The 27,617-nt window shown below is 47.9% G+C and overlaps 1 protein-coding gene across 19 annotated transcripts in view; it reads right to left on the bottom strand.

Moving 5' to 3' along the window:
• The window catches only part of LOC105496495 (zinc finger MYND-type containing 8), a 149,032-nt gene that overhangs the window by 108,199 nt on the left and 13,216 nt on the right, over positions 1-27,617 (bottom strand). For 2 of the 19 annotated variants that reach the window (XM_024797511.2, XM_071079173.1), the window contains exon 1: positions 2,907-3,028. The exons of 16 other annotated variants lie outside the window; for them this stretch is intronic. In XM_024797511.2, coding sequence (XP_024653279.2) covers positions 2,907-2,988 — 82 coding nt within the window. In that variant the 5' untranslated portion in view covers positions 2,989-3,028. Of the gene's footprint in view, positions 1-2,906; positions 3,029-3,068; positions 3,091-27,617 lie in introns of those variants that run through there. One more of the 19 variants, XM_024797521.2, reaches the window with a different exon arrangement.

Genomic DNA, 27,617 nt, shown 5'->3' with positions numbered 1-27,617 from the left:
AGGTTGCAGTGAGTCAAGATCATGCCATTGCACTCCACCCTGAACAACAGAACAAGACTTTGTCTCAAAAAAAAAAAAAAAAAAAGGAACCAAGCATGTGAGGAGATCCTTCCCAGGCCTATGTCTTGTGATCCACCAGAAATCATCCCGGAGCTCAGCATTTCCTGGATGTCTTTGATTTAAGGGGCATCTTCCTTCAAGATAACTCAGGCTTATAGCTTTTCTGAGCCAAGAGTATAATGAGCTAAGAGTTTTGGCCAGGGCCGGGCGCGGTGGCTCAAGCCTGTAGTCCCAGCACTTTGGGAGGCCGAGACGGGCGGATCACAAGGTCAGGAGATCGAGAAACGATCCCGGCTAACACGGTGAAACCCCGTCTCTACTAAAAAATACAAAAAAATAGCCGGGCGAGGTGGCGGGCGCCTGTAGTCCCAGCTACTCGGGAGGCTGAGGCAGGAGAATGGCGTAAACCCGGGAGGCGGAGCTTGCAGTGAGCTGAGATCCGGCCACTGCACTCCAGCCTGGGTGACAGAGCAAGACTCCGTCTCAAAAAAAAAAAAAAAAAAAAAGAGTTTTGGCCGGGCGTGGTGGCTCACACCTGCAATCCCAGCACTTTGGGAGACTGGGAGACTGCCTGAGTTCAGGAGTTCAAGACCAGTCTGGCCAACGTGGTGAAATCCCATTTCTACTAAAAATACAAAAAAAATTAGCTGGGCATGGTGGCATGCACCTGTAATCCCAGCTACTCAGGAGGCTGAGGCAGGAAAATTGCTTGAACCAGGGAGGTAAAGGTTGCAGTGAGCCGAGATCACACCACTGCACTCCAGCCTGGGCGACAGAGCAAGACTCGGTCTCAAAAAAAAAAAAAAAAAAACAAAGAGGGCTAAGAGTTTCTTTGATTATATGCGATATTCTAGGAACTGTTCAAAATAAGTCACTAGACTGAGATCACAAAACTACCAAGGAGCAGTGCTGGGATTTGAACCCAGGCAATGGGACTCCAAGGGCCAGCTTCTAACCTCTGCACCACAAGGCCTCGCACCAGGAGGGCCTCATCCTCAGCTCTGTAGCAAGAGGACTCCCTAATTTAGGGTCTATGATTTAAGAGTACACTCTCATTTTGCCTTTTTTCCCCTGAACTGCAGATGGAGGTATGGGGGTGGGGAAGGTCCAACAAAGAGTTCCAGGAACTGGGAGAAGGTGGAAAATCATGTCATTCACTGATGACACCGTTCTCTCAAAGGCAGCCCCCAGAAAGCATATTCACCTCCCTATTTCCAAATGGTGGCATCAGTCCCTGAAATAGTCTGGAGGCTCCAGGGCCATCTTACCTCCCCTTTTCCAGCCTCCATCAAGGCTAGGCCTCCCACCCCCCACCCCACTCCTGCCCCCACATCCGGCGCCTGAGTCACAGCACATGCTGTTCTCCAGGGGCTAGGAAATGACACACCATTACAAGGAATTGTCTCCTCCCTCAAGGGAAAGGGCCACAGCTGAAAGGCCGGGAGCTTCTTGTGTTTTTGTGGGTGTTTAATTTCCTTAATGATGTCGACAGCAAGCCTGCTGGGGCCTGAACAGAAAGAGAAGCTTGGTCCACAGGCCCAGACAGGCATGACCGGCCACAGGAGTAGGGCAACCAACCATGTGCTTAGCTGTGTCCCGGGCAGACCAGGACCCATAGGTCAAGGGCATATGCTCTGATGGGCCAGGTTGCAAACGACAGAGAGGCAGGATGCCACAGTGGTGGGGAATCAGCTCTCTGGTGTCAAAATGCATGCAGAACCTGGCTGTGCTCTCCCCTGCAGTGTGACCTTAAAAAGGCGACTTAACCTCTCTGTGCTCTGTTCTTTGAGATGGAGATAATGGTACCTTGTAAAGTTATCGAATAAGTCAATGAGTTAATTCATGTAAAGCTCTTAGTATAATACCTGGCAAATAGTAAGCACCCATTCAACGGTAACTAATAGGTAACTCTATTTTTTAACCAATCACTCTTCCTCCTTTTCTTGCTTCTCTTCCACCTCCTCCCCGACTACCACCCCCACTCCAAAAACACAGCTTGCTTTCTGGAAGAAGCATGTTAAATCAATTCCACAAGTTCAAAGCTATGGAAAATGCCGGCCTGTGTAGACTGGAGACCAGAATCAGCCCAGGACATGATTTCTGCATTTCAATCAGACTGAAAATTCCAGGTTTCCTCCAGGAACTGTGAAGGCAGGGTCAAAAGCAGAGGCCTGCTCTGCAACACTTTTCGTAATCACCAGTCCTCTCCCCTTGGCCTACTTCAAACATGACCACACACTGCTGCTCTCCCAGAAGCAGCAAAGCAGAGCACGGTTAATCACTTCAAAGCGTTTCCCAAAGACACAGAGCAGGTACCCAAACAGGCCTCCCTTCCCCAGGAATCTTTGGGGCCCTCCCCAACCAGTAATTACATCATAAAGAGACAAAAGTCTGGAATTTCCTCCTGGCGGAGAACAGAAGTAAAAAATCAGGAGCAAAGGTTGGAGGGTGGGGAGGAGGCAAAATTGTCCTCGCAGCAGATAATGCCTAAGCCAGGAGGAACTTGTAAATGAAAACTGCTCGCATAAGCAAATGATTATTTCCTCCAATGCTGACCATCTCTTAGACCCACAGAAACTTGAGGACCGGTATGCACCCTGGCTGACTTGGCCCTGCCAGAGCTGCCGGGCTGAGCCTGCTTCTCCGGAGGACTGCACTGGCCTGAATTGTGCTTCTAAAGAATCTCTGCAAATCAACAGGAACTTCTTATCCAGAGCCGGGACAGGGAGGGCTGGAATGGAAATGAGGCCATGGAATGAAAGGTCACTCTCAACTTGGGGAAAATGGCATTTCACCTCGGAGACAGAACACGCGAGGGGCAGGGAACGCCGAGAGGAGGCACTTACCTGCCATTGAGAAAGTGTGGCTGCTCAGAGGGCCTAGCCTCTCTTGTTCAAAAGAGAACAGAGGCTCACCCACAGCAGACATTCCTGCTTCCGGATCCTCAGCGGCCTCTCCCAGGGGGAGGAGGAAGAAGCAAAGAGAACAGGCTAAGAGTCACCACTTACCAGGCCAGCCCCGGTCTTGTACACATTAGGTCGCCCGGCGGGGCAAGGACACTGTCACCTCTTTGCAATCAGGCAGTCTGAAGCCCAGCGACTTGCCTTCATGTCCCCGGGCTTTCACCTATAATTTATCACCCTCGACAGCAGCTCGGCTGAGCTGAAAGTCTTCGGTGCAGGGCACCGAAGAGCCATTTATTTCCTGGGATTGTGAATAAATACGAGGAACTGGAGTTGTTCTGCTGGCCGAAGTGACAATATCAGAAGGGAGCCTAGGGGGAGGGAAACAGCTGTGGTTTGCATTTTGAAGGTGTTTTTAATATTTTTAGTAATTGTTTCAGATTCTCTTTAGTTCTGATGCCCCTCTCCTAGAAATGAGAAAACCCATCTTTTATACTCGAGGTATAATCCTTTCCCACTAGACACAGCCTCCTCCACCCTCTCTCAATAATGCAGAAGTGGTGATTAAAGGGCACATTCATATGTAAAAGGCGAACTTCCAAACTCGCCTGGCAGGACAGAAATTGCTTCAATCTACAGAAAAGAGGCTGATTTACAAATGAATTCAGTGTTTAGCCCTCAACAACTAGAGGCAATTGCAACTGCGGCCCTTTCTCCTCCCCAGCTGGGATGAGGCCCTCTGGAAAAACGTCAACATCGCAACAGGAATTTCCTGGATCAAGAATGCCAAGTTCTTTCCAATTTTACTGAGGCAGGGCCCGACTCCCTATGAGAACGCACTGCCCACCACCCACCCCCTCAGCAGGCCCAGGCCCCAAAGGCTCCCTCCAACATGTGTACATGAGGCCCTTCAAACTCGACCAGAACACCACAAAGAATGTGGAGAAACCGGTTGCCTTTGGCCTTTACATTGTGGCTGGCTGAGGAGCTGGTTCTGGTGGCTGGCACCCGTTGGCACTATTTATCCAGCCCCTGCCTGGCTTGGGTTCTAGAAATCTCCAGTGATGGTGGCTTCCAAACTGCAATGGGGAATCACGGCATCAGAGGGCAATTCAGAAACAAAAAGACAGTTCTGTGCTGGCAGCAGTTGAACCACAGAAGTGGGTTGGGAGAAGCAAAGGGAAATTAGCTTCAGAAAGGGGGCAGATGAAGGAAGAGACGCCACTGCAAACCAACCAAGGTCCCCACCTGCCCTGGGTGCTATCTCTAAAAGTCACCTAAAGAAGGGGGAAAATTCGGCCAGGCGCGGTGGCTCATGCCTGTAATCCCAGCACTTTGGGATGCCGAGGTGGGCAGATCACAAGGTCAGAGATCGAGACCATCCTGGCCAACACGGTGAAACCCCATCTCTACTACATATACAAAAATTAGCCGGGCGTGGTGGCGGGTGCCTGTAGTCCCAGCTACTTGGGAGGCTGAGGCAGGAGAAAGGCGGGAACCCGGGAGGCAGAGCTTGCAGTGAGCCGAGATTGCACCACTGCACTCCAGCCTGGGCGACAGAGCAAAACTCCATCTCAAAAAAAAAAAAAAAAAAAAAAAGAAGGCAAAATTCTCTACTGAAACGCCAGGGATAAAGGAACAGGCCCTCCACAGTCACCTTGTCACATTCCTTTGAGGAAGCAAAGAGTTCAGACCCAATATGTCACCCAAATTACCCTGGCCAACCATCACGTAAAGATGCTGTGGCTGTGCATGGTGGCTTACACCTGGAATCCCAACACGTTGGGAGGCCAAGGCGGGCGGATCACCTGAGGTCAAGAGTTCGAGACTAGCCTAGCCAACATGACGAAATCCTGTCTCTATTAAAAATACAAAAATTAGCTGGGTGTGGTGGTGCACACCTTTGGTACCAGCTACTCCTACTGGGGAGGCTGAGGCAGGAAAATCGCTTGACCCTAGGAGGCTGAAGTGCAGTGAGCTGAGATTGCGCCACTGTACTCCAGCCTAGGCGACAGAGCGAGATGCCATCTCAAAAATAAATAAATAAATAAAGACAGATGCTTAACATCACTCAGATAGTAGTGGGATGATTCTAAGAACATGTCCTATTGTCTGCAGGGCTCATGGGTGCACAGAAGGACAGACAGGGGTAGCCACTGCAACAGGGTTTTGTAGAAAAACCAGACAGGAAGCAACATTGATGCCCATATGCGAAACATCGTGATGCAGCCATAAAATGGAATGAAGACGGAATCCCGTCCGCGTAGACGGGCATGGTCCAAAATCCAAGTGAAAGGAGACCAGAAATAGGACCAGGGTAAAAGTTTGGTCTCTGAGGCTTCTGGGTTTGCAGAGAGATGGAGGAACAACCAGGAAACCCAGTAAACACTGGACTCCTCTGAATTATTTCTGATCATGTTTACGTATTTAACGAAAGTATTTATTAATGGCTTTGGGGAAACTGGGTGATAATGACAATATTTATGGAACATTCACTGCATTCTAGGCACTGCCCAGCCAGGGATCACGTCTGTATCCCTTGTACCCAGCATACAACAGGAGCTCAGTACACGCTCCCATTATCAAACAAACACTTTTACAGGGCTCAGGTGTTTAGAAGAGTGGGAAGCAGTAATCAGCACACCCAGGGGACATCTGGCAATGTCTGGGGACATTTTTGGTTGTCACAACTGGGCAGGAAGAGGAGTTGCGACAGGCATCTAGTGGGTAGAGGTGAGGGATACTGCCGAACATCCTACAATGCACAGGACAGCTCCAAGACAAAGGATGATCAGGCCCAAAGTCGACAGTGCCAAGGCTGAGAAATCCTGGTAGAAAGAAACTTCAGTGAGCTACCAGGCAGGTCTCACCTTATGTAAACACACCACCCACAGAGGCGCATGTATTCTTTAAGAAGGAAAATGATTCCTAACCTGGTGGCCCTGACTTCAGATTTCAAAGAGAAGAAAACAGTGGGACCAGCCAGTTAACAAATAGTCACTAGGCAACAACTAGACATCTGGGCTACCAGCAAAACTGTTCCAGGAAGGCCTCTGCCCTGATGGAAGGAAAGCTAGAAATACAGTCGTGACAGCTACCTTTTATTGAGCACTTATTATCTGGGAGGCATTGTTATAAATACAAATATCAATTTATTTAAAACTCGCCACACTTTCTTTTTTTTTTTTGAAACAGAGTCTCACTCTGTCACCCAGGCTGGAGTGCAGCGGCACAATCTCGGCTCATTTGCAATCTCAGCCTCCCAGGCTCAGGAGATCCTCCTGTCTCAGCCTCCCAAGTAGCTAGGACTACAGGCACAGGTCACCATGCCCGGCCAATTTTTGTATTTTTTGTAGAGACAGGGTCTCGCCATGTTGCCCAGACTGGTCTCAAACTCCAGGGCTCAAGCAATCCTTCTGCCTCAGCGTCCCAAAGTGCTGGGATTACAGGTGTGACCAACCCACCTCGCCCAGCCTCCCCATTTCATTGATAAGGTAACTAAATCCCAGAGAAAAACAGGCTCATGGTAAAGCGGCTATTAAGTACAGAATGATTGAGAAACTGATTACAGATGGACAAACCGCTGAACAGGAAAAATATCAGGAGTTTGTGAATACACCTAGCAGGTGTGAGGGTAGACAGGGAAATATTCCTCTATTTCCTTTGCAGAAGGGTTTCATGTAGTTCACAGCTATTGTTTATGGAGAAGCTACGAACTGTCCCAAGAATCCCAAGAGGTTGGGATGGCATTTCTTTTTTTTTTTTTTCTTTTTTTCTTTTTTTTGGCAGAGTCTCGCTCTGTCTCCAGGCTGGAGTGCAGTGGAGCGACCTTGGCTCACTGTGACCTCTACCTCCCGGGTTCAAACGATTCCCCTGCCTCAGTCTCCCAAGTAGCTGGGACTACAGGTGCTCGCCACCATACCTGTTTCACCATGTCGGCCAGGATGGTCTCTATCTCCTGACCTCATGATTCCCCTGCCTCGGGCTTCCAAAGTGCTGGGATTACAGGCGTGAGCCACCACACCCAACCAGGATGGCATTTCTGTACCCATTTTATCGGTGAGGCTCAGAGAGGCAAAGTCATTTATGTGCTCCAAGGCAAGTAGATTGATGCAGCACACCCCACCGCCATCACTCCAAAGCCCTTCACTATACAGGTCAACTGTCTCTCCTAGGCTTGTAAGTGCCACCTGGTAATTCTCCATCATAAAGGGCATGCTTGGCATTGGCCAATTTCAACACAGCATTGTCGTTCAGTGTGTGGGCTCTGGAGACAGACTACTAGGTCTGAATCCAAGTGCTGGCACCTGCCAGCTGTGTGACTTTGGGCAAGTTTCTTAGCCTCTCTGTGACTCAGTCATTCAGTTGGAACTATTAGGCTCTTCCCAAAAGGATTGTGAGGATTAAATGAGATAATGCATACAAAGTGAAAGGCATCTGGCACATCAAAGCACCATACTTTATTACCATTATTCTCCTGGGGGAAAGGAGAGGCTAGGGCACAGAAAAAGGCAATAACCAAGAAATTTCAAACTCATTTCCCCCAATTTTTCTTTTTGGGGGGGGGGAGGCAGGGTCTCAATCTGTCAGCCAGGCTGGAGTACAGTGGCACAATCATGGCTCACTGCAGCCTCGACCTCCCAGATTCCAGTGATCCTCCCAACTCAGCCTCCAAGTAGCTAAGACCACAGGTATGCAATACCACACCCAGCTATTTGTTTTTCTTTTTCTTTTTTTTTTTTTTTTTTTTTTTTTTCCGTAGAGATGGGATCTCCTAGTCTCAAACTTCTGGGCTCCAGTGATCCTTCCACCTCAGCCTCTCAAAGTGCTAGCATTACAGGCATGAGCCATTGCACCTGGCCCCCAAATCTTTCTGTACCTTCAGACTACCTCTTCCAAGCCTGTTTTTAAAAAGGGTTCGCAGATAAGAAACACAAACATTTACAATAAACCCCCTCCGGCTGTCAGGAATTCAAGGAAGCCAGGCTCAAAATCCCTCCAGGGCTTAGAACTTCCTTAAAAATCAAAGCAGAATTCTCCAGGTGGCCCACAATCCCATCCCCACCCCACCCCCACTGACCTTCCCCCAGGGCTCCTCCAACTGCACTCCCCTCTCCACTCAAATGAGGCTCATCAAGCCAGGGAGAGAGCTGGTCTGGACTCACATGGCTGTGTGTCTTTCAACAGGTTACTTCACTTCTCTGAGCCTCAGATTCCTAGTCATCTGACAAGTGTTATTAAGAATGCCAAACCTCGGGCGCGGTGGCTCAAGCCTGTAATCCCAGCACTTTGGGAGGCCGAGATGGGCGGATCACGAGGTCAGGAGATCGAGACCATCCTGGCTAACCCGGTGAAACCCCGTCTCTACTAAAAAAAATACAAGAAAATTAGCCGGGTGAGGTGGCGGGCGCCTGTAGTCCCAGCTACTTGGGAGGCTGAGGCAGGAGAATGGCGTGAAACCGGCGGGGCGGAGCTTGCAGTGAGCCGAGATCGCGCGCCACTGCACTCCAGCCTGGGGCACAGCAAGACTCGTCTCAAAAAAAAAAAAAAAAAAAAAGAATGCCAAACCTGGCCAGGCATGGTGGCTCACACCTGTAATCCCGACACTTTGGGGGACTGAGGCTGGTGGATCACGAAGTCAAGAGATCGAGACCATCCTGGCCAACATGGTGAAACCCCGTCTCTATTAAAAATACAAAAATTAGCTGGGCGTGGTGGTGGACGCCTGTAATCCCAGCTACTCTGGAGGCTGAGGCAGGAGAATCACTTGAACCCAGGAGGCGGAGGTTGCCATGAGCCGAGATGGAGCCATTGGACTCCAACCTGGGCGCCAGAGCAAGACTCCATCTCAAAAAAAAAAAAAAAAGAATGCCAAACCTTGACCAGGCGCAGTGTCTCACGTCTGTAATCCCAGCACTTTGGGAGGCCAAGACAGGCGGATCACCTGAAGTCAGGAGTTCGAGACCAGACAGGCCAACATGGCGAAACCCCCGTCTCTACTAAAAAATACAAAAAATTAGCCAGGCATGGTGGTGGGTGCCTGTAATCCCAGCTACTCAGGAGGCTGAGGCAGGAGAATCGCTTGAACCTGGAAGGCGGAGGCTGCAGTGAGCCAAAATTGAGCCACTGCACTCCAGCCTGGGCAACAAGAGCAAAACTCTGTCTCAAAAAATACAAAAATAAATAAAACCTAAGTAAGACAGTGCACTCCCTGCTTAAAACCCTACAAGGAGCTTACTGTAGGCACCTAATGTCTTATGAAGACCTACAGTGCCCCTGGTGACCTGGTGCTGCCCACCTTCTCTCCTTCATTCACTCAGCTCCAACCCCAGTGGCCTCCTTTCCTCTCCTCAGACAAGCCAAGCTCCTTCGCATGTGGCTGGTCCCTTCATCTATAATGTTCTGTGCCCAGTCTTCTCCATAGTTGCCACTTCATCTTTTGGCTCACTGCCCTAGAGAGGCCTTCTCTGACCACCCCAGCCTCCAGCCTCCAGGCTCCTTATTATATAATCCTGAAGTTGTTTTTTTTCCCTTTATTACACTCATACATAGCTGAAAATTACCTTTTTTTTTTTTTTTTTTTTGAGAAGGAGTCTCGCTCTGTTGCCCAGGCTGGAGTACAATGGTGCGTTCTCGGCTCACTGCAACCTCTGCCTCCCGGGTTCAAGCCATTCTCCTGCCTCAGCGTCTCGAGTAGCTAGGACTACAGGCGTGCGCCACCACACCCAGCTAATTTTTGTATTTTTGGTAGAGATGGGGTTTTACCGTGTTTGCCAGGCTGGTCTCAAACTCCTGACCTCAGGTGATTCACCGACCTCGGCCTCCCAAAGTACTGGGATTAAAGCATGAGCCACCACCACACCTGGCCCATAGCTGAAAATTATCAAAAATTATTTTCCTCTTTTGCTGGTTCACTGCTCTGTTGTGTCTCTCCTCCAGAGTGTGAACCCAGTCTCAGCTTGACAAACTCAATCTCAGCTTATCCATCCTTCTTTGCTGTATCCCAGCGCCAGGCCCATGGCCTGGCTCAGAAGTGCCCCAAAGTACATATTGGACCGACTAACTGAGTGACTGTACAGGGTTAACAAAGCCCTAAGGTGGGCCAGTCAACCTGACTCACAGCAAATTCCAGTTTTTCTTCCCCAGTCTCAGAATTTCTTCCAGCAAATCAGGAAGGCAGCAGGGTGGCAAAGTCAACAGGGGAGATTACACAAATGGGAGCCTGGTCATGTCAGCCTCTGAAAGGGACCCCAGAACAGGACATTCCCCTTTCAACAGGTACTCAGTCATTCTCTTGCCTAAAGAACCCATTTCCCCGAAAAGTAGGGGAGCAAGTAAATATGTATAACTTGAATGGGATGGGGCCATTCAGCTAAATGCAATTACTGAAAAAATCAAAGGGGGATATCTCAGGAGGTTTTCTAAGACAACCAGTTTCCTCGTTCTCCCAATAATTCTTTTTTCATTATGTTTTGCTTTTTTTCTGAGACGGAGTTTCGTTCTTGTTGCTCAGGCTGGAGTGCAATGGCACAATCTCCACCTCCTGGTTCAAGCAATTCTCCTGCCTCAGCCTCCTGAGTAACTGGGATTACAGGCACATGCCACCACACCCAGCTAATTGTATTTTATTTTATTTATTTATTTATTTATTTATTTATTTATTTGAGACGAAGTCTTGCATGTGGCCCAGGCTAGAGTGTAATGGCGCAGTCTCGGCTCACTGAAACCTCTGCCTCCCAAGTTCAAGCGATTCTCCTGCCTCAGCCTCTTGAGTAGCTGGGATTACAGGTGCCCGCTACCATGCCCGGCTAATTTTTTGTATTTTTCAGTAGAGATGGGGTTTCGCCACGTTGCCCAGGCTGGTCTCGAACTCCGCACCTCAGGTGATCCGCCTGCCTTGGCCTCCCAAACAGCTGGGATTACAGGCATGAGCCCCCATGCCCAGCCTCCCAGTTACTCTTGAGGAAGGCTATTGTTTCAGAATTATTTAACAGTTCAAAAAATAAAAATAAAAGAGGCATGACTTTCTCCAGGGAAAACATATTCCCTTCTAGGAGACCCACCACTGAGATGGCCATTTAACCAAATCTTCAGTCTTGGTTCTGGGCCTTTTTTCTTATACGTCTGAGTCTGAGGATCTCTTTTTCCAAAACCTCCACAGATCCTCAGTCTCCCTCTGGGTTCTCCAAGCCTGCCCCTGCTCCGAGAAGCAAGGATCAGATACAGGTACTAATCTATGTGCAGACAGGCTCAGCCTCGACTGGGAAAAGCAAAAAATTATTTTTCAAGTTCATCTTCCCTGCATCCCATGGACATGAGTCAAGAGAAATTCAATCTGCTCCTTCCTGTCTCCATCTAGTTCCCTCGGGCTTCTTGGAGTGTCAGCATCTCACCAGGCATAAGATGGGTCTAGATTTTCAAGGATACATATTTGTCTTACAATACAGTCCCTCGGCTCTTACCAACTGCTACTGTATCTGGTCCCAAGTCAAGAAACAGCAACCTGGTTTGAAATGACCGTACCCAAACTTGAAGTCTGAGGATGGGGAGTTATGGGAGGGTCATTAAGGAGGTAGGGCACAAACCCAGGTCAGCCTTATTAGAAGACAGCACTACTTACAGCTGATGCAATGAACCAGTGATCTGGAAAAGAAGCAATCAGTGGCCAGGAAACCAGTCAGTCTCCCTAGTAGCTGGAATTACAGGCGTGTACCACCACGCCTGGCTAATTTTGTATTTTTAGTACAGATGGGGTTTCACCATGTTGGCCAGGCTGGTCTCGAACTCCTGACCACCCGCCTCAGCCTCCCAAAATGCTGGGATTACAGACGTAAGCCACTGCCTTTAAAGAGAAGCTCTAGCTTCTCTTTTAGAATAAGGTCATTCACAGATGAAACAAGGGGTTACAGAAAAAATAAGCCGGGCACGGTGGCTCATACCTGTAATCCCAGTACTTTGGGAGGCCCAAGGCAGGCAGATCATTTGAAGTCAGGGGTTTGAGACCAGCCTGGTCAGCATGGGGAAACCCTGTCTCTACTAAAAATACAAAAATATTAGCCAGGTGTGGTAGCACACAGCTGTAGTCCCAGCTACTCGGGCGGCTGAGGCAGGAGAATTGCTAGAATCCAGGAGGCAGAGGTTGCATTGAGCAGAGATTGTGCCACTGCACTCCAGCCTGGGTAGCAGAGTAAGACTCAAAAAAGAAAGAAAAGAAAAATCACAAGATCCCTCCACATAGGACCCCCTGTTTCCACATGGAACAATCCTCCTGCCTGCCCACTTTGGGTAGAACTTTAGAATCCCTGTTTGCCAAGGTCTCCATTATTCTTAACTTTCAGATAATTAAATATATAACTTATTGATTTTTTGTTTGTTTTTCCGGAAACAAGGTCTTGCTCTGTCGCCCAGGCTGGAGTGCAGTGATGCAATCACGGCTCACTGTACCCTTGACCTCCTGGGCTCAAGTGATGCTCCAGCCTCAGCCTCCCACGTAGCTGAGGCTACAAGTGGGTGCCACCAAGCTCAGCAATTTTTTTTTTTATTTTAGAGATGGGGTCTCACTATGTTGCCCAGGCTGGTCTTGAACTCCTGGGCTCAAGTGATTCTCCTGCCTTGGCCTCCCAAAATGCTGCGACTACAGGCGTGAGCTACCATGCCTACCCCAGATCAGTAAATCTAACCTTGAAAGGCCCTTGAAGGGTCTAACAGGACAGGGGAAGCAGAAAAAAATAATAAGGTAAAGAGAGGGGTCAGAGACAAGGGATGTTTTGCTAGGATGGCCAGGTTCTAGAAAGTTCAACCCTGTTATACAGGTATTGCATAAGTTTTTTGACATTTTTATAAGCATGGGGAGGGTAGTATAGACAAAAACATATCAAACTGTTATCACTGGTTACCTGGGCAGGAGAAGACTTTTAGCTTTTTCTTTGTACACTTTGGCTTGTTGTCAAGGAGATACACTGATTTTTATCATTTGAAAGGAAAATCCAATAAACCTTAACCCCCACCCACCCCCTGCCACCCCGCAAAAAGTTAATTCGTTTCTTTTTTTTGAGACAGAGTCTCACTCTGTTGCCCAAGCTGGAGTGCAGTGGCATGATCTCAGCTCAATGTCTCCCAGGTTCTCTGGGATCTCTGTCTCCCAGGTGCAAGCGATTCTCCTGCCTCAGCCTCCCAAGTAGCTGGGATTACAGGCGCGTGCCACCACACCCAGCTAATTTTTGTATTTTCACCATGTTGGCCAGGCTGGTCTTGAACTCCTGACCTCAGGTAACGCACCCACCTCGGCCTCCCAAAGTGCTGGGATTCCAGGTGTGAGCCACCGCGCCTAGACAAGTTTGTTTCCAGTTACTGGAAGAGATCCTTCTTTCACAAAGCATTTAATGGGCACTACCATGAAATGCCAGTCCCTTGTTAGTCTAAAGAGGTGAGAGTTATTTGGTCTATCAGTCTAGAAGAGACACACAGGTAAATGAAGAATTACAGTAAAGCATGTTGAAGGGTGGAGGGAGGACTGCCCAGCTCCCTGACACATCCTGTGGAACTTTACCCCAGTCAGGTATAGGTGCCAAGGGGGCCTGGCAAAAAGGGAGTTCAGCAGGGCCTGGATAAAAAACACTAACTTGCGAAGATAGAAAGAGGACTGCGTTCTCTGCAAAACTTTTCAAAGAATACGCAAGCTCAGGAGGTAATGACCAAGCAAAACTTAAACTCAATAATCATACGTGGAACATGTTCAGTGCTGTGTCCCCTGGCGACGTAGCTTCACCTGCAGCATTCAGCACAGCACGCACAACAAATCCATTAATCTACTAAGGCTATGGAACAGTGTGATCCAATCAAGCTTGCTCAAATGATGGCAATGTTCTCGATCTGTTCTCTATCAGTGCTGTCTAATAACAGCAGCCTCTAACCACCTGTGGCTGTCAGGCACTTGACACGTGGCCAGGGCAGCTGAGGAATGAACTGTATTTTGTTAATGTAATTTTTTTTTTTTTTTTTTTGGAGACGGAGTTTCACTCTTATGCCCAGGCTGGAGTGCAATGGCATGATCTCGGCTCACCAAAACCTCCTCCTCCCGAGTTCAAGCGATTCTCCAGCCTCATCCTCCTGAGTAGCTGGGATTACAGGCATGCACCACCATGCCTAACTAATTTTGTATTTTTAGTAGAGACAGGGTTTCTCCATGTTGGTCAGGCTGGTCTCAAACTCTGACCTCAGGTGATCCACCCGCCTTGCCCTCCCAAAGTGCTGGGGTTTACAGGTACGAGCCACCGTGGCTGGCTTGTTAACGTAAATTTAAAGAGCCACGTACAGCTAGTGGCTACTGTGTTGGCTGGCACAGCTGCAGAAGCTTAATATTAAGACAAAGAAGCACGCCTGGCAGGCGAGCAGGACACTGCGGAATCATCCACTCATCCCAATTTGCCTCTAGGGACTGAGCAGCTGAATTCAAGGCACCTGATGCACAGAAATGTGACTATGGATTTGCCTTTCATTCCTCCTTTAGTCTAGCTTGGCAGTTGTTAACCCTTTAGTATGCATACAAATTTCTGATCAAAGCTGAATACTTTCACGGGCAATTCAAGGTACTTTGAAGAGTGATTTTTGACTTTGTAACCTAAAAGAACTTCTCTGTGGGAGACTGTAAATAAAGGGTTCAGGCCAAGAGAGGGCCTGGCTGTCCATGGACACAGTGAGGATGGTCCTCATGAAGGTCAGTCTGGAAGGCAGTGCCAAGTGTGTCTCAGCAAGGTGCACATCACAGGACTCTCACAGGGCCGGGCAGGCTGTCCAGGAGAGACAGATGCTGCAGGGCCCCTGCAGTGCAGTGGCAAGATCATAGCTCACTGCAGCCTCCACCTTCTGGGCTCAAGCTATCCTCCCATCTCAGCCTCCCAAGGAGCTGGGTCTGCAGAGACAAGCCACCGTGCCTGGCTTTTTTTTTTTTTTTTTTTTTTTTTAGGAACAGGGTCTTGCCACTTTGCCCAGGTTGGTCTCGAACTCCTGGGCTTAAGCTATCCTCCTGCCTCGGCCTCCCAAAGTGCTGGGATTACAGGCGTGAGACACCATGCCCCTAAGGCTGTGTTCTTAAGGAGCCACTGCAAATGTAAAGGAGAGTGGCACAATCTGACTTGTGTTTTAGAAGGCGCCCATTAGAAGTTATACTAATATTTCAGAAAGGAAAGAAACCGGGGGAAGAGGCCATTTCAAAGAGTACTATATCCCTAGAGGGAATAGAAAGGCCACCAGTGGCTTTGCAGAGAACAGACACTTGAGCTGGGTAATTATTTCCAGGCACTGGATTAATGCTGAAAACAAAGCCATCCTCTCTAGCCGAAAGGCTGCTTTTACTTCAGTCTCTAGGACAGAAGTTCTACCCATCTGATAGACACAGCCAAGTCATTTGTTCATTTAAAAAAATATTTATTATACGCTCACCAGCAGCAGGCAAGGTGGTAGTAAAACAGGATGAACAAAAACGAAAGGCAGAACTCATCCTCATTTTGAGCCTTAGAACTGATGGGGAGTAAGGAGAGGAAGGCAAGGAGGGGACCTTCAAAGTATGAGCAAAGGCCCTGAGGCCATAAATGACTCTCTGATGGATCTGCACAGTGTGGTTGGAGAAGAGAGAAGGGGAACACCGAGAGAATGGAACACGGAGAGAACGCAGACTAGCAAGATGGGCAGAGGCCAGCATAGGAGGGTTTTGGGATTGTGAATCTAAAAGCCAAGGAGAAAACACTTAAGAGTTTAAAGTAGGAAGGGATAGCCAGGAAGACGTTATTTTCAAAAGACTGGGAGGGTGGGACAGATGGAGATACTGAGAACAACTACAAGGCCCCTGTAGTTCAATGGTCATAGGTTGGTTGAAGTGGAGTGACATTGAGGATAAGATATTCTTAGAAAATGACACAAAAGGGCAAAGAACAGAAAAATGGGGAATGAGTCCGTATCTCTGGGGGTGAAGATGTGAAATCTCTCGTGGACATCTTGAGTTAGAGACGCCCATGAACAGGCAAGGCGGTCAGGTAGGCAGCTGGCCCTCTGCACCATGACTCAGAAGCAATCTAGGTTGGAAACATAAATGTCTGAGTCATAAAACTCCAGATGTGGGCAAGATCACCCAGAGAAGGAATATGCTAGGGGAGACAAGGACAGTGCCAAGCTTTCAGCGACTCCAGCATTTAATGGCCGGAGAGAGGAGGAGAAGGTGCCAGGGAAATAGAAGGAAAATCAGAACTGTGGTGGCAAAGAAGGCAAAGGAAGAGAGTGTCCACAAGAATAATCAGCATCTCCAGTACTGCAGAGACAGTGCGGCAGATGAGGATGGAAAACCTCCCCTGGAAAAGGCAACACAGAGTCTCCAGGAACAGTGGGGATGTGAATGTGGAAGGTCAGGGTGGAAGCCACATTGGAGCCGGCAGAACAAAGACATAAATACAGACGCTTCTAAGAAGTTTGGCTTGCTGGACACAGTGGCTCACCCCTATAATCCCAGCACTTTGGGAGGCTGAGGCAGGCAGATCACGAGGTCAGGAGTTCAAGACCAGCCTGATCAACATGGTGAAACCCCGTCTCTATTAAAAATACAAAAACTAGCCGGGCATGGTGACGCGCATCTATTAATCCCAGCTACTCAGGAGGCTGAGGCAGGAGAATCGCTTGAACCCGGGAGGCAGAGGTTGCAGTGAACTGAGATTGCACCACTGCACTCCAGCCTGGGCAACAGAGTGAGACTCCATCTCAAAAAAAAAAAGTTTGGTTTTGAAGAAAGAGTACAGAAATACGGCAGTTGCCATAGTAGGAAAGATGTGGGAGTCAAGACGGCAGAGAGGGGAGACAAGTGCCTTTAAAAGTCTGTGAGTCCAAGCATGGTGGCTCACACCTATAATCCCAGTACGCTGGCAGGCCAAGGCAGGAGGATCACTTGAGCCCATGAATTGGAGACCAGCCTGGGTGACATAGCAAGACTCTGTCGCTACAAAAAATTAAAGAATTAGTCAGACATGGTGGCATGTACAGGTGGTCCCAGCTACTCAAGAGGCTGAGATGGGAGGATACTTGAGCCCAGGAGTTCATGGCTGCAGTGAGCTGGGATCATGCCACTGCACTCCAGTCACTCCAGTCTGGGCAATAGAGTAAGCTCCCATCTCAAAAAAAAAAAAAAACAAATAAAGACAACACAAAAAATTTAAATGTGTATATTCTTCAAAAGGTTAAGAGTTACCCTATGACCCCACAATTTCACTCCTAAATCTATACCCAAGAGAAATGAAAGTGTGTGGTGTCTGCACAAAAACTCAGACACAAACACTCTCTGCAGCATTATCCCTACTAGCCAGAAAGTGGACACAACTCAAACATCCATCAACACATACATAGATAAACAAAGTATAGCATATCCGTCCAATGCAGCATTATTCAGTCATAAAAGGAAATGAACTACAGACGCTCCTCAACTCATGATGGAGTTACAGATGATAAACCCATAAAATCAAAGCACCGGAAGTCAAAAACGAGGCCACGCACAGTGGCTCATGCCTGTAATCCGAACACTTCAGGAGGCTAAGGCCAGAGGATCACTTGAGCCCAAGAGTTCCAGACCAGCCTGGGCAACACAGTGAGACCTCTGTGTCTACAAAACATGTATTTTATATATATATGAGAGAGAGAGAGAGATAAAAAAGACAAATGCATTTAAGTCAGACATAGTGTGGTACACTCCTGTAGTCCCAGCTACACCAGAGGATCCCTTGAGCCCACCATTGCACTCCAGCCTGGGCAACATTGTGAGATCCCATCAGAAAGTAAGGCGGGCAGCACTTTGGGAGGCTGAGGGAGGCAGATCACTTGAGGTCAGGAGTTTGAGACCAGCCTGGCCAACATGGTGAAACTCCGTCTCTATTAAAAATACACAGCAGGGCACGGTGGCTTATGCCAGTAACCCCAACACTTTGGGAGGCCGAGGCGGGTGGATCACATCAAGAGATTGAGACCATCCTGGCCAACATGGTGAAACCTCGTCTCTACTAAAAAAATATAAAAATTAGCTGGGCATGGTGGCACGTGCCTGTAGTCCCAGCTCCTCGGGAGACTGAGAATCACTTGAACCTGGGAGGCAAAGGTCGCAGTGACCCGAGATAGTGCCACTGCACTCCAGCCTGGTGACAGAGTGAGACTGCGTTTCAAAAAAAAGAAAAAAAGAAAAATAAAAATACAAAAAGAAAAATACAAAAATTAGCTGGGCGTGATGGTGCTCACCTGTAGTCCCAGCTACTCGGGAGGCTGAGGCAGGAGAATCGCTTGAACCAGGAGGCAGAGGGGTGCAGTGAGCTGAGATTGCACCACTGCACTCCAGTGTGGGTGTAAAAGTGGGACCCCCATCTCAAAAAAAAAAGAGAAAAAAAAAGGAAATTAAGGATGGGAAGGAGGGAGGGAGGAATGAATAAATAAATAAATAGGCATCTAATATACCTAACCTAGGGAACACCATAGCTTAGCCTAGCCTACTTTAAATGTGCTCAGAACAGTTAAGAGTTGGGCAAAATCATCTAATGCAAAGCCTACTCTATAATAGTATTGACTCTCTCATGTAATTTATGGAATACCATAATGAAAGTGAAAACAGAATAGTCGTATAGATTGTTTGTTTATCCTTGTGATCATGTGGCTGACTGGGAGGTGCCTGGCACCCCAAGAGAGTCTCATACTGATGCTAGCCAGAGAAAAGATCAGGCCGGGCGCGGTGGCTCAAGCCTGTAATCCCAGCACTTTGGGAGGCCGAGACGGGCGGATCACGAGGTCAGGAGATCGAGACCATCCTGGCGAACACGGTGAAACCCCGTCTGTACTAAAAAATACAAAAAACTAGCCGGGCGAGGTGGCGGGCGCCTGTAGTCCCAGCTACTCGGGAGGCTGAGGCAGGAGAATGGCGGGAACCCGGGAGGCGGAGCTTGCAGTGAGCTGAGATCTGGCCACTGCACTCCAGCCTGGGCGACAGAGCGAGACTCCATCTCAAAAAAAAAAAAAAAAAAAAAAAGATCAAAAATCCAAAATGCCAAGTACTGTTTGTACTGAAAGTATCACTTCCGCACCATTGTAAGTCAGGGACAGTCTGTACTGATGATCTATGCTACAAGAATGTGGATGAGCCTTGACAACATTATTCAAAGTGAAAGAACTCAGACCAAAAGGTCACATACTGTATGATTCCATTTATATGAAATGTCTAGCATAAGCAAATCCACAGGCACAGAAAGTAGACTGGTACTTGCCAGGCACTGGGGTAAGCGGGAAATGGGAAGTGACTGCTAATGAGTATGAAGTTTCTTACTGGGGGTGATGAAAATCTACAACTGATTGTGATGTTGGCTGCACAACTCTGTGAAAAAAACAACCAAAAAAAAAAATACATATATATATATTTTAGACAGAGTCTTGCTCTGTCATCCAGGCTGGAGTGCCGTGGCGCAATCTTGGCTCACTGCAACCTCCACCTCCTGCGTTCGCGTTCAAGCAATTCTCCCGCCTCAGCCTCCTGAGTAGCTGGGATTACAGGCGCGCCACCACACCCAGCTAATTTTTTGTATTTTTAGTAGAGACAGGGTTTCATGATGTCGGCCAGGCTGATCCGAAGTCCTGACCTCAGGTGATCCACCCGCCTCGGCCTCCAAAAGTGCTGGGATTACAGGCGTCAGCCACCACACCCAGCCTCCGTGAAAATATATTAAAAACCATAAAACTATTCACTTTAAATGGATAACTAGGCCAGGGGTGGTGGCTCACAATGGTAATCCCAGCACTTTGGGAGGCCAAGACAGGAGGATCGCTTGAGCCCAGGAGTTCAAGACCAGCGTGGGCAACATGGTGAAACCTCATCTCTACAAAAAAACATAAAAATTACCCAGGGGTGGTAGTACACGCCTGTAGTCCCAGCTACTCGGGAGACTGCAGTGGGAGAATCGCTTAAGCCCGGGAAATCAAAGCTGCAGTGAGCCGAGATCACCCCACTGCACTCCAGCTTGGGCGACAGAGAGAGACCCTGTCTCAAACAAACAAACAAAAATAAAGGAGAATTGTATGGTATGTGAATTATATGTCAATAAAGGTTTTGGTTTTTTTTTTTTAAGTCTGTAAAGTGCTGGATCTTTAGGTTCCCAGGAAAGCCCAGGATAGGTGAGGGAAGTCACAGGAAGCTGAAGGGGGCTTATTATCATTCCACTCACCCGCCCCACCGCCATGACACCTGGTCTTTCCAAACTGATAACCTCAAGTCATTGGTAAAGGATCCATTACCAATGGAGAACAATGAAGGAATGACTATTTTAAACTCTCAGGCAATAAAAAGTACCCAGATCTCTAAAAGGCCTCAGCCCTGATACTCTTACTCTACAGGCATTTAGAGAGGAAAAAGAAGAGATGGTTCTTTTTAAACTAAGCTTGAAACAGTCGATTTTAAATCACAGTCTTCTAGAATAATAATAGCCACATAAACATATAACGTGGGTCATGTTTCAAAAATGGGGCAAACACAAGGTGTGCATGAGTGAACCACAAAGCTAAATTGCACAGACACTGCCGACAGGATTCCTTGAACAGATGCACAGTAGAGACGATGCTGGCCAAGAGAAGGTAGATGATTTCTCATTTGCAAAACCATAATCAGACATCTTCAGAGTTCTGGGATATTTTAGACCTTGTTAGGAGAGGAACAATCTGGTAGTCATCTAACTCACAAATAAATTCTTTCCACTGCACAGTACATGGATGGCACTTCTTGGGCTGTCGGAGATAGAGAGGAGCCAAAATACGGTTAAAAATACTGATGCTCATTTTTTGAAAGAAAAATTCTCAGCACTTCTGCATCGCGCTGTGATTTAAAAGTGTTTGTGGTTATATTTTCTGAAAGAGTTTCCTTGAAAAATGACAGAAGGTCTCTATCTCACAGCCGTCCTCATAAACAATCCCTTTGTGAAAATCTTAATTTACATACAACAGTGAGAACAAGGATCCTGTGCTAATTAAGGTCTGGGGCTGGTTAGCAAATTGCTATAATTGTATATTCTCTAGCATCCTGTCTCTGAAAACACATCCATACCCCGGCAAATCTCAGCAAGAATGATACTGTTCAAGATTTTAATATCTTGGGCTTCCTTCCGCTGCATCTGTGCGTGTTTCCAAGTCTTTCATTCCCTTGTGCCGGTGACATTACACAGACATTTTTAAAAATGGTTTCAGCTTTGGCAGGCTGGCATCCACACACCACAAGCATTACCACAAAACGCACACATGGCAGGATCAAGATGCAAGCAGCCCAAACAGGGGAGCCTTTGTATGGAGACGTGAATTCAACCCGCAGAGTACATCATTTCTCAGGCTGCAAATCCCTGGTCTTCAAGGCGCTTGTTCTGACTCACACATGGTGAGGCCAAATTCTGCAATGAATTGTGCCATGGCCAGTGTCGCACAGGGAATGCAAAATGACAGCCCTCGGCTTCTTCTGACCCAGAAATGTGTTTTGTTGGGTTCACGCATGATCTTTAGAGAAGCCAGTCTACATACACCACATTTCTAAATCAGGCAGTTTTTACAGGGGAAAAGAAAATCCCAGCTAGCCACAGCAGGTGATATTCCTGCTGGTCAGCAATCAGATGGAGGCACCCTCCCCACTTTGGCACACTCTCCCATTCACCAAAGCTCCCCTTCCCCCTGCATCCCCAGATGCCAGCCACAATCACTGATCTACCTGTTGGGCCCCTTCAGGCATTTGACTTGCAACCCTTGGAATACAGGTCATGGTTAAGTACAAAGGTTTGAAATCTAGGGACCTTAAACACTCTTACCAAAAAAAAAAAGGTTTAAAATCTAGGGACCGTAAACACTCTTATCAAAAAAAAAAAAAAAAAAAAGGTTTAAAAACCAAAGGGCAGGGTGTGGTGGCTCACGCTTGTAACCCTAGCATTTTGGAAGGCCGAGGTAGGTGGATCCCTCGAGCCCATGAGTTCAAGACCAGCCTGGGCAACACAGCAATAACCCATCTATATAATTAATAAAGATAAAACCTGACCCTAGTTCCATCCCTACTTTGATACTTCCTTAATTCATCTGAGCCTCAGTTTCCTTAACTGTAAAATGGGAATGACACACCCACATCATGGAATTAGTATGAGAATTAAATGAAGTAATTAGCAAATCATGCCATGAAGTACTCAGAAAATATCAGCCACACAAACACACCTGGCATCGAGATGGCACTTCCCATTCATGTAGGAGCATCTTTCAGCAGGATCATTACCCTCGGACACAAATGTCAACCTGACATCCTGAAAGCTTCAAAACTTCGTCTCCTGAGAGCTAAAACGCTCTACTAAATGCCAAGGCTGGCATAATGGCAATGACTGGCTTGGGAATTACTCAGTTAATAAGTGAGTACATGTCAAGGGGAGAGGGGCGTAAAAATTGAAATTCAGTTAGAGAAACTGAAAGGTCACAGGGACTAGATGTAGGAATAGGACTGAGGAATTGCGCACCAATTATTGTCAGTTTCTAAGTTTCCCAAGGAGAGGACGGCTCAGCGCCTGTTTTCTAACTGCAAGTAAAGAAAAACACGTTGCCAGGTTCATAAGATGGTAGAGGGGTCACCTTATCTCCTTTTGAGGAACCAACTCTTTCCCAGTGGGGACAGCGTTGGTGGGTCCAGGGGTCCAGGATATTAGCCTTTCCCTGGCCAGAGGGCAGAGACGTGCACGTGGACTTTGCGCTATTGTCCCTGAGGAGGCTCCGGGCTGGCTCTACTCCCAAGAGCGGCCTGGACCTCCAGCCTTCCCACCAATGCCGTGGGAGCAGCTTCACACCAACAGACCACCTGCAGTCCATCCCTTTCCTGCTCAGAACCGAAGGACCCTGACCTGGGCTATGTCACGGGGGAACAGAGTCCCTCAACTTCCCAAGAAAAGCAGGCTGGAAGGGAAAAAAAACATGTTCACTGAGCCTGGAGATCATCCCACTGTGGACGCTGAGATCACTGGGACTGAACAAGAGATAAGGCTTCATCCCGGTCAGCTTCACAGAATCGTATTTTCACCATGTAGACTTCAGCTCTGGGAACCTCAGCAACCCCGATCTTAACCCCAGGCCTTTGCATATTAAGCCAAGTGGCTCCACACAAAGGTGCGCCAGAAACAGAAGCTACCACCACCAAATGCCAGAAGAGCTCGGTTTCACATAATGACAATCACCCCAGGGATTCCTTGGGGAAGTTCTCCCTCAAAACAGGGTGACCCCTCAATGATTCCCTACCAAAGCAAGAATTCCCAAGCACCTGAGAAAATTCTTCCAAATACCTGCAGAACAGCTTCTTCAAATGTTGCAGAGGCCAACAGGACAGGAAGCTTGCAGGGAAGTGCAAAGCACCGGACTAGATGGAAAGAAGCTAATTCCTATCTGGTCCCGAGCCTGCCTGCTGGGCAACCCTACACAATTCTTTCCCTTTTTTTTTTTTTCTGAGACAGAGTCTCGCTCTGTCACCCAGGCTGGAGTGCAGTGGTGCGATGTCGGCTCACTGCAAGTTCCATCTCCTGGGTTCACGTTATTCTCCTGCCTCAGCCTTCTGGGTAGCTGGGACTACAGGTGCCCATCACCACGCCCGGCTAATTTTTTGTATTTTTAGTAGAGACGGGGTTTCACCATGTTGGCCAAGATGGTCTCGATCTCCTGACCTCATGATCCGCCCGCCTCGGCCTCCCAAAGTGCTGGGATTACAGGCGTGAGCCACCGCGCCCGGCCCACAATTCTTCACTGTGCCCCCTCTGAGCAGGGGGTCTTCCCGGGCATGGTTTCCTCATCTGCCTCCAGACCTTCTTCCTAGAGGCTGCAAGTGGGGGAAACGGCAGAACACAGTCATTCTCACCACCTGACAGACGTAGCAATAAAAATTCATTGTCTCTAAGTTGATGCAAACCAGCTAACATTTTTGAGCGGCCACCCTGTCCCAGGAACCATTCTGAGTACTCTGTAAGAAAAGTTCATCTTAGCCTTAACTTTCTATCTTTATCATCTCCATTTACAAAAGGAAACTTAGCCACAAGTAATAACTCAGCTAGAAAGGGGGCAAGACAGAACCAGGAAATCTGGCTCTAGAAGCCAGATGTTTTTTGTTGTTTTTTTTTGTGAGATGGAGTCTCACTCTGTCACCTAGGCTGGAGTGCAGTGGCATGATCTCAGCTCACTGCAACTTCTGCCTCCTGGTTTCCAGCGATTCCCCTGCCTCAGCGTCCTGAGTGGCTGAGATTACAGGTGCCCACCACTACGCCCGGCTAATTTTCTATTTTTTGTGGAGATGGGGTTTCACCATATCAGCCAGGCTGGTCTCAAACTCCTGACCTCATGATCCGCCCGCATTGGCCTCCCAAAGTGCTGGGATTACAGGCGTAAGTCACCCAGTCAGAAGACAGGTGTTTTAAATCTCAATGGCACCGGCCTCTCAAATCAAAGGCATGGTGGTCCAGGTGGTCCAGGTGTGCTTAAAGAGGGAACTTGAAACCATGGTGCGCACTTACAGTCCCAGCTACTCGGGAGGCTGAGGCAGCAGAATCGCTCAAGCCCAGGATTTAGAGGCTATAGTGTACTATGATGGCAAGAGCACTGCACTGCAGCTGGGGCAACTCAATGAGATTGCATGTATTTTGGGAAAAAAAAAAAAACACAAAGGCCAGGGGCACGGTGGCTCACATCTGTAATCCCAGCACTTTGGGAGGCTGAGGTGAGTGGATCACCTGAGATCAGGAGTTTGAGACCGGTCTGGCCAACATGGTGAAACCCCATCGCTACTAAAAATACAAAAATTAGCCGGGCGTGGTAGCGCATGCCCCAGTTACTCAGGAGGCTGAGGCAGGAGAATCACTTGAACCCGGGAAATGAAGGTTGCAGCGAGCCAAGGTCGAGCCACTGCACCCCAGCCTGGGCAACAGAGCAAGACTCTGTCTCAAAAAATATTTTTTTTAATGTAAAAAAAAAAATACAGCGGCCGGCATTCTAGCAGAGTAACAAATAAGAAAATACAAAGTGAGGACAAAGGCTATAAACAAAATCAGAGTGACGGAGGAACCCTCTGGATGCTGGAAATGTTTAATTATCTTGATCTGGGTCATGGTCCCACGAGCGTGAACGTGTGTTAAAGTTCATCAGACTGTACACTGTAGATCAGGTTAAAATGTACCACAAAATAGTAAACGAACAGTGGACAGTAGAAGCCAGCCTTCTCACTGTTGGATTAGGACGTTACAGAGAACCAGGGAAGAAGGCTAGAATGATCCATGCGGTAATGGGAAAAGGTCGAACTAGAGAATGAACTCATGTTTAGCTGATATAGACACAGATGGACACATGTAAAAATGTTTACACAGTATGTGTATATATCCTTCTTTGTTGTCCACTGAGAGAATCTAGAAGCAAGGTGGCTCACACCTATAATCCCAACACTTTGGGAGGAGGCCGAGGCAGGCCGATCACTTGAGGTCAGGAGTTCGAGACCAGCCTGGCTAACATGGCAAAACCCCATCTCTACTAAAAATTTAAAAATTAACCAGGCATGGTGGTGCACACCTATAGTCCCAGCTACTTGGAAGGCTGGGGCAGGAGAACTGCTTGAACCTGGGAGGCAGGGGTTGCAGTGAGCTGAGAGTGTGCCACTGCACTCCAGCCTGGGTGACAGAGTGAGACTCCATCTCAAAAAAAAAAAAGAGAGAGAGAGAGAATCTAGAACAAAGACATTCCAGTAGCAATGAGCACAATTGGCCAGGTGCAGTGGTTCATGCCTGTAATCCCAGCACTTTGGGAGGCCAAGGCAGGAGAATCAGAAGGTCAGGAGTTCGAGACCAGCCTGGCCAACAGAGTGAAACCCCATCTCTACTAAAAATACAAAAATTAGCCAGGTGTGGTGGTGCACACCTGTAGTCCCAGCTACTCAGGAGGCTGAGGCAGGAGAATCATTTGAAACCAGGAGGCAGAGGTTGCAATGAGCCGAGATCGTGTGCCACTGCACTCCAGCCTGGGCAACAGAGGGAAACTCCATCTCAAAAACAAACCAACAAAAAAAAAAAATGAGCACACTTAGTGCCCAGATCTTGGCTTCTAATATTATTCTCCAATAAAAGAAACCAGGATCCACCGGGTGCGGTGGCTCACACCTGTAATCCCAGCACTCTGGGAAGCCGAGGCAGGTGGATTGCCTGAGGTCAGGAGTTCGAGACCAGTCTAGCCAACATGGTGAAACCCCTTCTGTGCTAAAAATACAAAAAAATTTGCCAGGCATGGTGGCACGCGCCTGTAATCCCAGGTACTCGGGAGACTGGGGCAGAGGAATTGCTTGAACCTGGGATGTGGAGGTTCCAGTGAGCTGAGATCATACCACTGCACTCCAGCCTCCGCGACAGAGCAAGACTACATCTCAAAAAAAAAAAAAAAAAAAAAAAGGAAAGAAAGCAAGCAAGCAAGCAAGAAAGAAAGAGAGAAAGTAAAGAGAAAGAAAGAAAGCAGGATCCATAGAGAAATGGATGATTTTAGGGCTGAGGCAAAGACATACAAAACCAGCCTGGAGCATCTTACAGTGCCAGAAGGCAAGAAAGTGCTCAATAATGGCTGGGCTCGGTGGCTCAAGCCTGTAATCCCAGCACTTTGGGGGGCCGAGGCTGGCGGATCACAACGTCAGGCGATTAAGACCATCCTGGCTAACACGGTGAAACTCCGTCTCTACTACAAATACAAAAAATTAGCCGGGCGTGGTGGCGGGCGCCTGTAGTCTCAGCTACTCGAGAGGCCGAGGCAGGAGAATGGCGTGAACCTGGGAGGCGGAGCTTGCAGTGAGCTGAGATTGTGCCATTGCACTCCAGCCTGGGTGACAGAGCAAGACTCCGTCTCAAAAAAAAAAAAAAGAAAAGAAAAAAGCAAGTGCTCAATAAATAAATAGGCTGGCCTGGCATGGTGGTTCACACCTGTAACCCTATGGGAGGCCAAAGTGATAGGATCACTTGAGCCTGGGAAATTCAAAACCAGCCTGGGCAACACAGAGAGACTCCATCTCTACAAATAAAAAGAACAAAAAAAAGCCAACTGTGGTGATGCATGCCTGTGGTTCCAGCTACTGGGGAGGCTGAGGCGAGAGGACTGCTTAAGCCCAGCAGGTCAAGGCTGCAATAAGCTGTGATTGCACCACTGCACTCCAGCCTGGGCAGCAGAACGAGGCTGTCTCAAACGAACAAATAAACCCCACAACGATGGAGTCTGTCAAGGGGACACAAGAGCCAACAGAAAGAGCTCCCAACTGCCAAAGCTGGAATTATTTGAGCAATAAAATAAATAAGTAGTACTGGATTACAATCCACAGTATAAAGTAACCATCCCAGAGTCCACGCTGATAGAGATAAATGACTGAATAAATACATAAGGGAGAAGAGACCAATACCCCATACAGAAGAATTCTACATTTTTATTTTTTTATTTTATTTTATTTATTATTATTTTTTTTTTTTTTGAGACAGAGTCTCACTGTCACCCAGGCTGGAGTGCAGTAGTGGAATCTTGGCTCACTGCAACCTCCGCCTCTTGGGTTCAAGTGATTTTTCTGCATCAGTCTCCCAAGTAGCTGGGATTATA

Source organism: Macaca nemestrina, chromosome 15 (assembly GCF_043159975.1).
Source record: "Macaca nemestrina isolate mMacNem1 chromosome 15, mMacNem.hap1, whole genome shotgun sequence".
NCBI lineage: Eukaryota > Metazoa > Chordata > Mammalia > Primates > Cercopithecidae > Macaca > Macaca nemestrina.
This window is presented reverse-complemented; position numbering and strand designations above follow the sequence as displayed.